The 14,591-nt window shown below is 37.5% G+C and overlaps 1 protein-coding gene across 1 annotated transcript in view; it reads right to left on the bottom strand.

Annotated features, from left to right (window-relative positions):
- Window positions 1–14,591, bottom strand: part of LOC107745055 (glutamate receptor 2-like) — a 31,504-nt gene that overhangs the window by 3,669 nt on the left and 13,244 nt on the right. Inside the window, exons 3-15 of the mRNA XM_016558883.1 lie at window positions 14,046–14,283; window positions 13,256–13,454; window positions 13,050–13,103; window positions 10,813–10,983; window positions 10,490–10,657; window positions 10,299–10,403; window positions 9,126–9,233; window positions 8,823–9,029; window positions 8,320–8,687; window positions 7,622–7,820; window positions 5,357–5,604; window positions 1,764–1,878; window positions 759–893 (exon numbers count right to left, since the gene is read on the bottom strand). Of these exons, the coding sequence (XP_016414369.1) occupies window positions 759–893; window positions 1,764–1,878; window positions 5,357–5,604; window positions 7,622–7,820; window positions 8,320–8,687; window positions 8,823–9,029; window positions 9,126–9,233; window positions 10,299–10,403; window positions 10,490–10,657; window positions 10,813–10,983; window positions 13,050–13,103; window positions 13,256–13,454; window positions 14,046–14,283 (2,315 nt within the window). The remainder of the gene's footprint in view (window positions 1–758; window positions 894–1,763; window positions 1,879–5,356; window positions 5,605–7,621; window positions 7,821–8,319; window positions 8,688–8,822; window positions 9,030–9,125; window positions 9,234–10,298; window positions 10,404–10,489; window positions 10,658–10,812; window positions 10,984–13,049; window positions 13,104–13,255; window positions 13,455–14,045; window positions 14,284–14,591) is intronic.

Raw genomic sequence — 14,591 nt, 5'->3', positions numbered from 1 at the left:
GAAACGTGATCTGCCTGTTGCAGTGAAATAATAAAGAGGAGAAAGCAGAATTATGTTATTATTCCAGTAAACTGGTGATACTTCCAAAGGGTGACAAGTTTATTTTTAAACGTCCAACTTTAAAAGTTATAGTAGCAAATTCCATAGTTGATTGTTTTGTAAACCTGTCACAGTGTAATACAGACTTTGCACAAGAGGCTGTTATAAAGGATAGGCAAACTATATCGGACCCGATTTTTGTTTTTCACAAACATTTTTCCTTAAAATAACATCTTGAATAGTCCACAATAAGAAAGATTCCCCCGAAGAAAGATTATTTAATTAAATATGGTCCATTTAGATTTTATGTTGGAAAAAAAGGCCCTATTTAATTCTCAGAGAGTCAGAAAGAGAGTGAAAAAAATATGGAAAACTAAATTACAGCCTAAAATTAAATCTTATTTGTGGACCTCAGCGAAAAACAAAGAAATTACGAATATGAAAATTAAGATATGACCCCTTTAAAATATTTGAAAAATGTGTATCAGCATGATGCCTGGAAGATCGTGCAGTGGCGATGAAGCATTTGGCATACGATAAAAAAAATGACAAAAACAAAAAAACTGTGAACAAACGACAAAAATAAAGCCTCTGCCGTTCCTACCCCACTAGATCTTAACACTCTCCAGCCCATAAACGTTGTACCCTTCCTTATAAGTAGCAAAATTCTGAGAATTCTGCGAGGAAGAGGAGGGATTTAGAGTCTGAGTCTTGGCAACCTTCATGCGTTTGGCCTCCGCGCGAGACTTGTAGCAGAACTCCACCAGAGCGACCAGCATGGCCAACCCGAGGCCGCCCACCAGGATGTAGAAGACACCCGCAACATTACTCAGGCTGAGGGCACTAGTCTTCTCCTGCAAGGGATTGAAGGTCAAAGGTCAAAGATAAGGGAGAGAAAAGATGACATTATGCCAATACTACTGATTATCACTATATATATATGACAGATTACCACTATAAAAACAGTACAGTATTAAGTGTGTATATGTGAGTGTCTAACAGTACATCACACAGAATACATAGACGGCTACAAAGTACAACAGGACAATGCAATTAAAGACAGCTGAAGTAAAAGGCAAATATACAAACAACATTTACAGCATTGGTGAAGGAGAAGGAGAGACCGCATGGGAAAGAGAAAGAGAGATAGGAGGGAGAAAGAGAGAGTGTAAGAAAGATAAAAAATAAAAAGGAACAGGACAAGTTGTCAATAAAGCACATAGAAATACAAAGGAGCACAAGGAAATTCTGAGCCTATACAGGTATGTCTATGCGTGTTTGTGCGTGAATGTGAATCAAGTACGCGCTTAAGTGTGTATAAAATATGTCTTCGCTATGTGTCACTCGCATGCATTACTGTGTGTTTATATTACATCCCTGTTTGTATAGGCATCATTGATTGTATACATAGGTCAGTAATTCATGATTCATGCGGTGGTAAATCTGTGTAGGGGACTTGCTTTGACACACACACACACACACACACACACACATACACACACATTACCATAGGCTGTATTTCTTTTTTTGCACAAGCTTCCTTTCATATCACTCTCATACTCTTTTCCTCCCGAACACACAAAGACACATACATACACACAGTCTGCTAATGCTTGGGTTTGGATCTCCCAAACTGAGACAGTGTTTTCACAGGCTTCACATACAGTACACATTCTAGCCCTGCCAGACACACACACACACACACGCTCCCTGCAGTGACTGACCTTACTTCCAGAGTCCTTGGCTCCACATTCTCCCTTATCGTACCACCATTTGTTTTTCAGCTTGTCTAAGATGCCTTGCTCACTGAGTTTCAATACTGCAAGGTTTACTGGCGTTCTTCGCGTATGGGAAATAACATAAATAACATTACCAATGTTATTTTATGTTATTGTCAGTAACATTTGCACTCGCTAACAGTGCTGGTAATGATTCAGCCCTGAGCGTGGTGGCGATCGGCAGTCTGCGCTCCATTTGGCAGTCGGCAAACACGGCTTTGCCGTGCCAGATGTGCACAGACTCATCGCCGCGAGCAGGAAGCAGAAACAGTGTCCGCCGACAAGCCGTGTGCCTCTGGGAATGCCTTTTTTAGGCTGTTTCGATATCATTCTGGAGCAGATGTGTTTTACTGAAAGCTCTTGCTGACCAACTGATGGTATAATCAAATTTGTTGGTGCCTCGGCTTGTTTTCTGGAAATGCTGGTAGTGCTTCCTGCTCATTTGCATTTCGTTCATTTCATTTTTTACCCATAAGTCCCAAGCACGGGTCTGACCTTTGACTCCCCGCCTCCGCTGCCGCACTCTCCTTTGTCGTACCACCATTTGTTTTTCAATTTATCCAGAAGCCCCTGCTCGTTCAGTTTTAGCACTGCAAGGTTTACCGCGTTTCTTAAACAAACGATAAAACATACTTGTCAGACAGCATGAGGGGGCGGGGCTGCAATGGGCCACGCCCCCCATAAGTTGCATAGAATGAATGGAACATTGGGTTAGACAATCCATCAATCAATCAATCCATCAAATCAACCAACCAATCAAAATGACGTTAATCAATCCATTTAAATATGAGGTGGTCGAGCTTTAAGAGTTCTTTTTTAAACTCAAACTCTTGAGGCAGGAGGCTAGAACAGAGGAGGATCAGCAATAGAATCAGTTATTACACAACCGCACATACAGATCCTCAAATCAGTTAGCAGAAAACACTTTAAGCATTGAGGCAAACAAATCTGGTTAGAAGTATCAAGAGAGACAGCATGCATAGCTCAAACAGTGCATCATCAAATGCATTCATAATCAAGTTACTGTGTTTTCAGCCTCTGCATCATCAGCTTAAACATTCTTTAATGCTTATGGTGACCATTCAAAATCCAAGTGCCCAATCACATGCATTGATTATTACTCATTATCAAAAAATAGCTTTTGTCATAACACAGTCTGGTTGCAAGAGGCCATTGCTTCAGTCATTAAGAACAGACATGCATTCAATAAAACAGATGCTAAAGGCAAACATGAGTGGAATGAGTTATACTAACCACAAAGAAACATATTATCGGTTTTTCACTACTACACTATGCTTTGTTTTTGAGAGGGTTTAATGTTAGTTTAACAATAGTTTCCACATGTTTGCTTCAGTGAACACATGGCAGTTTATTATCAGCAAAACAGGTGGAAAAAAGGCTTCAGAACCTGAAGACTATTGGATAAAACACATCTGAAACCTTCTCTTCAATTATTTACTGAGCTCCATGAGTAGACCTGTTAATTCCTGGAAAAGAATCACATGAACTAATATATTACGTTTAGGGCTGTCAAAATAAGAACTAGGGATGCACGATATTAGATTTTTGCCAATATCCAATATTTTTCAAATCATTTTGGCAGATAGCCAATGCCAATACCAATATATATTTCCCTTTGTTCTGAAACAACACCAAATCTCTCCTGTGTGGAAATTATAAACAAATTGTTTTTAATTTTGGTTATTTTTGAGCAAAAACTTATTTTTTTAGAACTAAAAAACATTATTAAAGTTCTTCTTTTAATGAGAGTACATTGTATATAAGTTTCCATAATCCATTTGAAAAATATATATTGTAATTATTAATGAATACATCTGTATATATTAAATTATTTACTTTATAAGTTTTTGTGATTTTTATTCATGGAAACTATAGCTTTTAGCCTTTAAATCAAAACAGACATTTATGACATTGAAACGGCTTTATGTATTCAGAAACACATTTGAGACTTTAGTCTTTGCAACTTTACAGATCTTCTTTATGCACCAAGAGCTTGTAACTCCAAAGAGAAAGGAAAAATTGAAATCGCATCATATGACCGCTTTAATAATATTTGTGTATTTTACTTTCATTATATTACAAGTAGACCAACAGCGCCCCCTAAGTAAATAAAACGCCTTGGGGATGGGCATTAGGACCCGGGGGAGGCTGCTGCTGCTATTGTATGCACTAGTGAATGTTCACTCTATCGCAAATCACGTCGTTGTGTAGTGCATTCAACAAATGACTCGAAAAACCCGAAGACTCGAAACAGGTGAACTACTTGACTAATTCCAGTACAGAACCTATAGGATGTTGCGCATGCGCGACTGAACGAATCACTCCCCGAGACGACTCGTTCTTTCCGAGTCACATTAAAGATTCGTTCAAAATGAACGAATCGTTCAAGAACTACCCAACACTAATTCTCAAGTTAAATGCAACGATCCAAAACAGTGAATCTAATCATCATTCAGGCAAAAGTTCGCTTCAAGAATGACCACACTGCTGACGTGATCTTATCACTATCACACCCTGAGCACATGTGAGCTATCCGTCTTGTCGGCAAGGCTTATTGGCATAATTTGTTCAAATCGGCCATTGTTTACATTTTAAGCCGTTATCGGCCGATTCCAATAACCTTCAGATAATATTGTGCATCCCTAATAATAACGATAACAAAAGCTATATAATAAATTATTTAACACCATTAACGCATTTTTCACATATTTGCAAACCTGAACCAACAAAATCATTTTTATTATTATTTACCATTACTCATTTTAGAGATAAGTTTTCTTAATATCGAATCCTTACTCTTAATATTGGATCTATCGATAAATGTAGGAAGCTATTCAGCAGGAACAATTTAGGAGTGCAATTCCAAAAAATAATTGCTTACAGCACTGTTAGTTAGCAAGCTCAACAAGCATAAAATAGTCCATTGGAGTCCATTAAGTATGTGAAAATTATTACATTATTTTATTATTGCAGATGCACATATAGCCAAAAAATTACCTCAAATCAATAATTACAAGTAGGCTACTATTTAACTTCACAAAAAAATCAATTGAATGCATTAATGTGTTAAATACAAAAAAAATATGAAATTGTCCACAATCAAATATTTTCATCTGACAGCCCTAATAATTTTTATATAATCTTAAGTCATTTTGCATTTATTATGGTGCTCACTCACTCCCTGTTAAAATCTTAAAACTGAATTTGTTATTAAGCTTATGTTAAGATAATTACCTGTTTGTTTCAGACTACACTATACTCCATTTTCTACACCATCAGTCTCAGAGAGCACTGGTTGCTAGGCAACCTACTTGTCAGCTGTCAACTAGGATTTTTAAAGCCCTCACTATCTGCAGTTTTCTTTGTAACTCTCTACACTGCTGTTTTTGCCATACATCCCTACACTCAGCACTGCTGTTACCTAGTTTACCTCATTTTAAAGGGGGACCCCCGGCCTACATCAGGGTAGGTGGGATACTATAACAACATGGGCCATATTGTTATACTACTCCACCCACCTTAAAGCAGATCCCTTGGGTGTAGCGATGCCGTAGCCTTTAGAGTCAAGGTTCCCTCCGACCTTCATGGTGTCACAGGGCTTGCGCTGCTCGATGTACTCATTCATAGTGGACTCCAGAAGGTAAGCATATTTGCCTTTGGATTTTCGGACACGCAAAACGCCTTCCACTGTGTTTTTAACAAACACAGAAGGCTCTGCGCTCTTCATGTACTGCCACATCTTGTCAAAGAGAGCAATCTTAGATCTCTGGTTAAAGTGAAGAAAGAGATAAAGGAGAGGTTTAGATTCAGGTTACTGAGGACATGCTGGTTAGCTATGTCAAGGTTATCGTTGTAGATCTGAATGTCAAGAATAAGTCAACAACATTAAAGTTTTTTGCCTGGATTTATTCATTTATTAAAAAATGTTTGTTTGTTTATTGGAAAAGATTTGAAGAAATTTAGCATTACATTACTTGCTCACAAATGGATCCTCTGCAGTGAATGGGTGTCGTCAGAATTAGAGTCCAATTATGGACTGGTATTTTGGCTGGAATCCACGGTTTGGTGACACTTTATTTTAAGGTCCAAGTCTCGTTATTAACAAACCATTAACTACGACTTTTGCCTCAACAAACTCCTAATTTTTTGCTTATTAATAGGTAATAAGGTAGTTGTTACGTTTAGGTATTTGGTAGGATTATGGATGTAGAATATGGTCATGCAGAATATGTGCTTTATAAGTTCTAATAAACAGCCAATATTTTAATAGTGTTTAAAATGTTTAATATTTAACAGCCATGGTAATAAGCAACTAGTTAATAGCAAGAATAGCTCCCTATACTAAGGAGTTACCAACGGTTTAAAGTTTAATCACCTTAATGATGGATTGTATATAACAAACATGCAGCTTTTGGCTTCAAAGCTTTACTTGCAGTTTATTGTGTTGTCTTTATCAGCTGTTTGAACTGTCATTCTGACGGCACCCATTCACTACAGAGGATCCATTACTGAGCAAGTGATGTAATGCTAATAAACAAAGTCATCCACATCTTGGATGACCGGAGGGTGAGTCAAGTTTTTTTTTTTTCAAATTTGTATTATTGGGTAAACTATTCCTATTGGCATAACGTTTATGTTTATTATTTCTTATTCTCTTAAGCAGTGGCAGAGTTTTTTTCTAAAATATAAATATTTGAAAAACATTTATAAATGTCTTAATCTTATTCATGACATGACAAAAACATAATGTAATTTATGAATAAATAATTCAAGATTGGTAAAAAAATACATTGTATCTTTAAAGGGGACATCAGATGCAAAATTCACTTTTACATGTTGTTTGAACTGAAATATGTGTTGGCAGTGTGTGTACACAACCACCCTATAATGATAAAAATCCACCCAGTGTTCTTTTTTTTAATCCCAATAAATCATGAGCAGTGTCTCAGATCAAGCTGTTCTCAGATTCTTGGCAGAGTGACGTAGTTCTGCACAGGCCCCTCCCACGATTGTTGATTGACACTGACATTTTATCACAGTTCTGCCCTGAGTGAGCGGTCAAGTCCACCATTGTTTCAATGCTGGACCAGGTGTTGACAAGAATGTCTCCTAAGCGATTGAGGTGTTTTGTTGTTGGATGTAATAATGAACATAGCAGTCGTCGTTTATTCCAGACGTCTGAGCCGCTGAAGACGCAGATGATTACTTTTGTTTTTAAAGGGAATGCGCCCCCGATGTACCTAAATGCGTCTATGTTCGCGCGAATTATTCATGATCCAGCTTCACCTACAGAAGAAGCATGTTTTTTTAATGAATCTTTGCAAATCGCCTTTCCTAATAATGTGCTAGTTTGCAAGTTTAACGATGAATGCAGCTACAGTTTACAGTCTCATGAGAACGGTTCGTCACCCCACGGAAGAGAGGGGCGGGGTGAGCAGAGCTCATCAGCATTTAAAGGGACATGCACCGAAATGGCTTGCTGTAAACAGAGCTGTTTTTGAAAGGGTAAAACGGGTGTTGTTTTACACTACCATTGAGAAATTTTTACCAAAGTATGTTATAGACTTTTCATTAAGACCCTAAAGAATCATATCAACTTGTGGAAAATGGGCATTCGATGACCCCTTTAAAAACATATTTTTTAAAACTATGTGTATACGCATATGTATTTAAGGTCTAAGGAAAATATGTTATTTTTCATTTGTTACTGATGGTTGGGCTGTGGCTAGTTAGGACAGTGCCTGTCTGCAGCCCTTCCATACTGTCCACACTGGTCCACTCACCCTAAAGAACTCTTTGGTGGAGCCTGCATCCAGTGTCCCATAGGCAATCTCAGTCTGTTTGGCCAAGTCTTCAGCACTCTCGATAGGTGACACCATCCTCTCCACAGTGAGAAAGGCAGCCAGGTTAGCCGTGTAGGAGGAGATGATGATGAGAGTGAAAAACCACCACACACCACCAACTATACGGCCAGACAAGGACCTACACACAGCAAACACAGTCAGCCACACACAAACGATCACACGCTTCACCAACAGAACCAGCATCTTGTTACTATAAAATCCCAAAGAAAGAAAGAAAGAAAACCCTTTCACTTTGGAGAAAATGGGGAATATGCAGCCGAAACACGGTACCACTCCAAGAGGGCAGGAAACGGCGACCTTGTGCATCTTACTGTTCCCAACCGGGTGAGTACATGTTCACAAAAGAAATGTTCAACCAAAGTTTAAACCACATCTTTGATTAAACATTTCTAATCCTGTGGTGGCTCTTTCTTCTTACCCATGATACACTGAAGTTGGGGACAAGGGAGTTATATAACACCTAGGTTATTTGCAATGGAAATGGATATGAAGCACGAGCTGCAGGAGCGTGAACATCCACAAACCACGGCATCGGTGGGAAAACTGTCGATGCACAAAGCCGAAAGCACACCCCACGCGCTAGCCAGCTAGCATTAGCGCCCACTGCATGCACCAACCTTGGCGAAATATCGCATCCCTGCTGCATAAAAGCGCCCAGAGAAAACCACAGACTATTAAAGATTCCAAATTCGTTCGTAGATTCGCTAGGGCCCAGCTGCCCATCCTCAAACTCCTCAGTGTGCCACTCGTAAGGGCTGAAGCGGCTAACGAGGAAGAGCACAACGCTAACTCCGATGTAGGCAAATACAATGCACATCCAGATCTCGTAGGCCAGCGGGTCCAGGAAAGAGAAGACACCCGGCTTGGATTTCTGTGGTTTCTTGATCATAATGGATATGCCCAGACTCATGAAAGGTTTCGAGAAGTCGATCACCTCCTCTCTGACCAGAGTGATGGTAAGAGGAGCTACAGCTATGTCTGCTTTCTGTCAACAGTGAAAAGAGGAGGAATTAGTCGAATGACACACATAGGCCTATAGGAAATGTACAATGAGGAGCTGGTGTTCACTGTTTCTCAAGAGTGCACTCTTGTGTGAGTGAGTGTATGCTTTACTTCTCACCCCGTACACCAGTTCCCCAACCATGCCATTCCAGATCTTGGTCTCAGCATCTCGTGCGCCATACTTTCCATCTGCCACAATCCTCAGCTGATACTTAAAGCCACAATGCTTTGCAATCTCGGCTGCCAGGTCCACACAGTATCCCTCATAACGTTCATTATCGGTGAATAACTCTGCATTCTTTTTCAGCATTACATATGGTGCCTCCTACAACAAAAAAGCAGGGTGGGAAATATGTTAACATTTTCGAATGTAGGTGATTTCAGTCGCTCTTGATGTGGAATACCATGGAATACCTCTTACCAGGATTGTCGTCACAACAACTGTTTTATTCTCCATTCCCATGGTGTCGTTGGGGAAAAGGTCAGATTTTGTCACCACCATTTTGTCCACCTCATTCCAGTAACCAATCTGAGGAAAAGTACACACTCATGAAATTGAACTTCACTTCTGTTCAGAATACAAAACACAAAGTTGGAGTTAGGAATCAAGAACCTTACTCAAAACCATTCTTCTGGACATTTTGGTTCATTCTATAATGTATTTTTTTTTCAGCAGTGGTGCTGTTATACGACTGAATCAACAGTGCCAAGGAAAAAGAAATGATGTTTGAGCTTGGCTGTCTGCTTGTAGTCTGACTTGAATGTGATGAAAGAGAAAGACTGTGTGCAGTGAAATAAGACTGTCAACACACCTTTATACTGTGTTGCCCACACTGGCTGCGCAAACATTCTTCACAATCAATGTTCAATAATTACTTTTATGAACTGGTTCTTTGTAATGAATTACAATGAATAAAGAATCATTCTCGAACTCATGCCCATCATTTATAAAAGCCATTGTGTATTCATTTAACAGTTCAGTATTTTATCAAAGCATATTTTTATTAAGCTTTCAGCTACCAATGAAATTGTAATGCTTTCAGATCAGATAAAAAGTTTATATCAATTCATATTAACTTAAAGCTTGTGATACTTGTCAGATGATAACATATACAATGCCGTTCAAATGTTCTGGGTCAGTATGATTTGTCTGTTTACAAATGTTTAATGTGTACAAGGCAGATCTGTTTTTGATTAAAAATACAGTCAAAACAATAATACTGTGAAATATTATAACAAATTAAAATAACAGTATTATGAATGTTGAATAGACAGTTCCAAAGAACAGCTTTTATTTGAAACAGAAGCTTTTTGTAACAATGTAAAAGTCTTTATTTTCACTTTTTAATCAGTTTAATGCATTCTTGATGAATACATTTCTTTAAAAAAATTCAAAAAATATTGCTTTAGATTTTAGTTATCATATAATTAGAACTAATTTTAGGGCAGGGGTGTAAGAATCATTATTAGGTATTAAGTGGAATTGAAATCAGAATCTAGTAAAAATCTCTAGTAAAAATTCTTACAATTCCCGTCCCCACCACAAGTACTCAAGTTCTTGAAAAAGAAGAGATTTAGTTTAAGTCTGTGTTACCTTCACAGGGCCACTGTTTTTCAGCTCCATGACATTGACTGTGTAATTCACTCTTCTGCCGTACTGATCAAATTGAATATTTCCTGTCAATCCGTCCACACGCACCTGATTAAACACATGCGCAAATGTTAAATGTTATAAAGTTCTCACACACAGACAGCAGGCATTGATAATGTGCTGGCAGAGCAGACCTGCTTGAGAGCACGCTCTATCTCCACCCCCTGAGCCCACGGCACCGCAGGATTGGCCAGGCAGTCTCCGTTGTTGCCACGGCGACTGATGTCAATCCTTTGTTTATGCAGAAAGCGGAATGCCTCGGTCATTACTTGCACAGCATCATATGTGAGAGCGGAAGTGTACTGCAAGGGAAAGAAATATGAAGACCATAAAAATGTCTTTCTTGGTGTTTTATGATAGATATAACATTCATAACAAATAGATATAATAACTATGTTCAAAATGCTGCCAGTTGCATTTTTATTTGAGCATGATTTAAATATTTGCCCTCCTTCACCCTGATTCTGTTGTCTGCTCCAGGGTACTCCTTCTCCTCCAGTGCCTCCCAGCGCTGGTCAAATTTAGCAACAAGCGGGTCATCAAAATCCACTATCTGAAATCCAGACACATTCGCCCCTCCATACTGAATCTTACAAAAAGGGATGCTTAGCAGTATGTCCAAGCTGCTCTTTTCCAAACAACAAAAACATTTAGGGATTAGCTTTTTAGCATTTATCTTAATTTCTGGACAAATTGTAAAAAAAAAAAAAAAAGCATCCCTAATTTGTGTAGGCAAATAAAAAAATAAAAAAAAAATTATTAAAAGAAATGGTGTAATTATAACAATAGGAATAGGACTGCATCAGTGGGCTTCTGCAACGCAAGAAATGGATGTGCAGGATTTAGTAAATTTTATAATTAGCAGGATTTTATAAATCTTACATATACAGGATAGGATTTACCAACAAAGAAGCTCTTGGCTTTTTGGCACATCAGCACTGGTTTATCATTAGATTCCGGACACTGCAGCAGTTATGTAGGAATCTGAATTTATTCAGGAGAAAAAAAACTGACAAACATTCAAGAAAATGCCTCTTTTGTGCCATCTGAAATGTACGATGCCATTTTAGTGCCACGTAAAAAATAATAATATTTGGAGAATAGTTTGAGAAGTCAAAATTCTAAAAATAAAGTCAAAATATTTTAAGAAAAGTCAAAATTGCGAGAATAAAGTCAAAATATTTTGAGATTAAAGTTAAAATATTTTGAGGGTATAGCTTATATTGTGCATGCAAATGGACTGGATTGGGAGCACCGCAAGAAATTCCGGTGGCCTGGCAAGTTATTTGAATATATATGGGACTATTAGCAGAAATCATACCATGTGTCACATACTCACAGAGACAGTATGACTTTATTCAGACTTAATCTCGTAATTTTGACTTTATGCTCAAAATATTTTGACTTTATTCTCGTAATTTTGAATTTATTCTCAAAATATTTCAACTCTATTCTCGTAATTTTGACTTTATTCTCAAAATATTTCAACTCTATTGTCGTAATTTTGACTTTATTCTCAAAATATTTCAACTCTGTTCTCGTAATTTTGACTTTATTCTTGTAATTTTGACATTATTCTCAAAATATTTTGACTTCATTCTCGTAATTTGGACTTTTTTTCCCCAAAATATTTCAACTTAATTCTCATATTGCTATGATTTTATTCTTGTAATTTTGACATTATTCTCAACATATTTTGACTTTATTCTTGTAATTGTGACTTTTTTTCTCAAAATATTACTTTATTGTCGTAATCCTGGATTTTTTTTAAATGCCGTTTTCTCAAATGTTGTTGTAGAAATGTTACTTTCCTTATGACTTTATTATCATAGCTAATATTATGACATTAATCTCATAATGACGTGACGTAATTGACGTAATTCTCATAATTTTGACTTAATTGTGACCCTGGACCACAAAACCAGTCTTAAGTCACTGGTGTATATTTGTAGCAATAGCCAAACATACATTGTATGGGTCAAAATTATAGATTTTTTTTTTATGCCAAAAATCATTAGGATATTAAGTAAAGATCATGTTCCATGAAGATATTTTGTAAATTTCCAACTGTAAATATATTAAAACTTAATTTTTGATTAGTAATATGCATTGCTAAGAACTTCATTTGGACAAATTTAAAGGCGATTTTCTCAATATTTTTATTATTTTGCAATCCCAGATTCCAGATTTTCAAATAGTTGTATCTCGGCCAAATATGGTCCTATCCTAACAAACCATACATCAATGGAAAGCTTATTTATTCATGATGTATACGTCTCAATTTCGAAAAATTGACCCTTATGACTGGTTTTGTGCTCCAAGGTCACAATTCTCAAAATATTACAGCTTTATTTTTTAAATGTGATTATTCTGGTAAAAGGCCATTTTTTGGCACTATAAAAGTGCAAAGCAACTTTTTAGATTTAGAAGACCTGGAATATATTGCATAAGCAATATTAGCCACCTATCTGGTGCTTTTTAAATTTTTGGGAGCTTGACACAACTCCTGCTAACTGTATAATTTAGCTGCATTGGATTTATTTTAAAACTTTCTCCTCGAAACACTGAATATCAAATGGTTTTGGAACAAAAAGCGGGTGAGTAAATAAGTGAGTTAAAATCATTGTTGGGAAAAATGTTTCTTTTAACTGACAGCCGAAAAAAAAAAAAAAAAAAAGATCTTTGACAACTTACAAAATTTGCAATGATGTAATGATATCCTTTCACATGTCGACCGATCGTGATCACCTAAGGAGAAGCAGACAAAAAACGTCGTTCACAAGAGCAATTTAATTAAAGCGCCTCATAATGAATGTTAAAGGTGTACGCAGTACATCATCCTTTAACTACATTCCTGACCTTACACGTGTGCTGTAATGTGTTTTTAGTGCGTCATTCACCTGCTCCATAATGTCCTTGACTTTGTCCTGTTCACAGTCTAAAATGACTCTCCTCTCTTTCTTGTTCTCCAGGTCCTGAAAGAGGGAGCGATATGCCTCGTCTTTCCACTCATCCTTCAGGTTTCCAACGTTTATGGCTGTTACCTGCCATTTCCTCTCTGCTGCTGTGTCCAGCACTGCCTGCAGGGTAGACAGACCTACATATGGAGACGCACAGCAGTGAGTGCCTCACATCAAATGTCTTCATAAAATTTTTCATCAATCTGCTCAAGCTTTAATTACCTTCCTAAAGTGTAATTGCTTTAAAACCCCACGTCTACTTGCCTCACTGTGTCTTTTTAAATGAGATTCAATCTCAATTACGGTTACTCTCTGTTTTAACCACTGTTCTACTTTAATCAACCACTGCTCCAAATTACACCCAGAGACCTTGATATCAGGAGTATTTTTATTGCACTAGAAGGCCCCTTGGGACACTTTTTCTCCTTCATTTATCATTTCTCCTCCTCGCTCTCTTTATTTCAGCGTTCTCTCTTTTGGTCATCTGCCCTTTAATACTCCTCTTCTCTTAAGCTTCCCTCCTTACTGCGCATCTCTCCCTCCTCTCCCTCTCTCGGTTGATTTCATATCTAGGTCTTGGGGGAGAGATTTATTTCGCCGCCTCAAACCAGAGATGCAGCACATCACGGACACTCCAGTCAATAGTGAAAACATTCAGAAAGCATTCAGCTAGCACAGTCGCAATATCAGAAATTCTGAGACTGCCAAACAACAGCAGAAGCCCTTTTACAAGTCGCTGTCATACAGATAGGCGAACTTCTCCCACTTGTAATACTCCACCAGGCTGATGAGAGGACCTTTGATATCAGGCCTCATCTGCAGAACAAACTGGTTTAGCCCATCAGCAGGAAAACTGGGTGTGATGAAGGACACGTGCAGCGTCTCACAGAATGAAGTGATGGTGTTCACCGACTTCTTATCGTAGAAGCCAAAGATGGCATACACTCCTCTGGAAAACTGTGAGCAAACTGAAAAAAAAAACGGAAAAAAAAAACGGTAACAGACTTCAATACACAGTAACTAAACTGACTAAAATATTGTAAGATAACAAGATATTACAATTCTGGCCAATACCAATAAATGTCTGACATTACAATTTAAAATGAACCTTTTTTTGTCTAAATAATAAATAGATATTCATTTTCAGATTTCACATTACATTTAATTAAATTATTGATATTTTCATAAATTAAAGTTGCAATGAACTTGCAAAGAGACGTAGCGCCATCTCTTTTCATCTGTGTAGTAATGTATATCCGAGTGAGACAGATTATCA

The sequence above is a fragment of the Sinocyclocheilus rhinocerous genome, unplaced genomic scaffold, assembly GCF_001515625.1.
Source record: "Sinocyclocheilus rhinocerous isolate Xijiao unplaced genomic scaffold, SAMN03320098_v1.1 scaffold888, whole genome shotgun sequence".
In the NCBI taxonomy this organism is placed as follows: domain Eukaryota; kingdom Metazoa; phylum Chordata; class Actinopteri; order Cypriniformes; family Cyprinidae; genus Sinocyclocheilus; species Sinocyclocheilus rhinocerous.
Note: the sequence above shows the minus strand (reverse complement) of the source record. Positions and strands in the feature narration are given on the sequence as shown.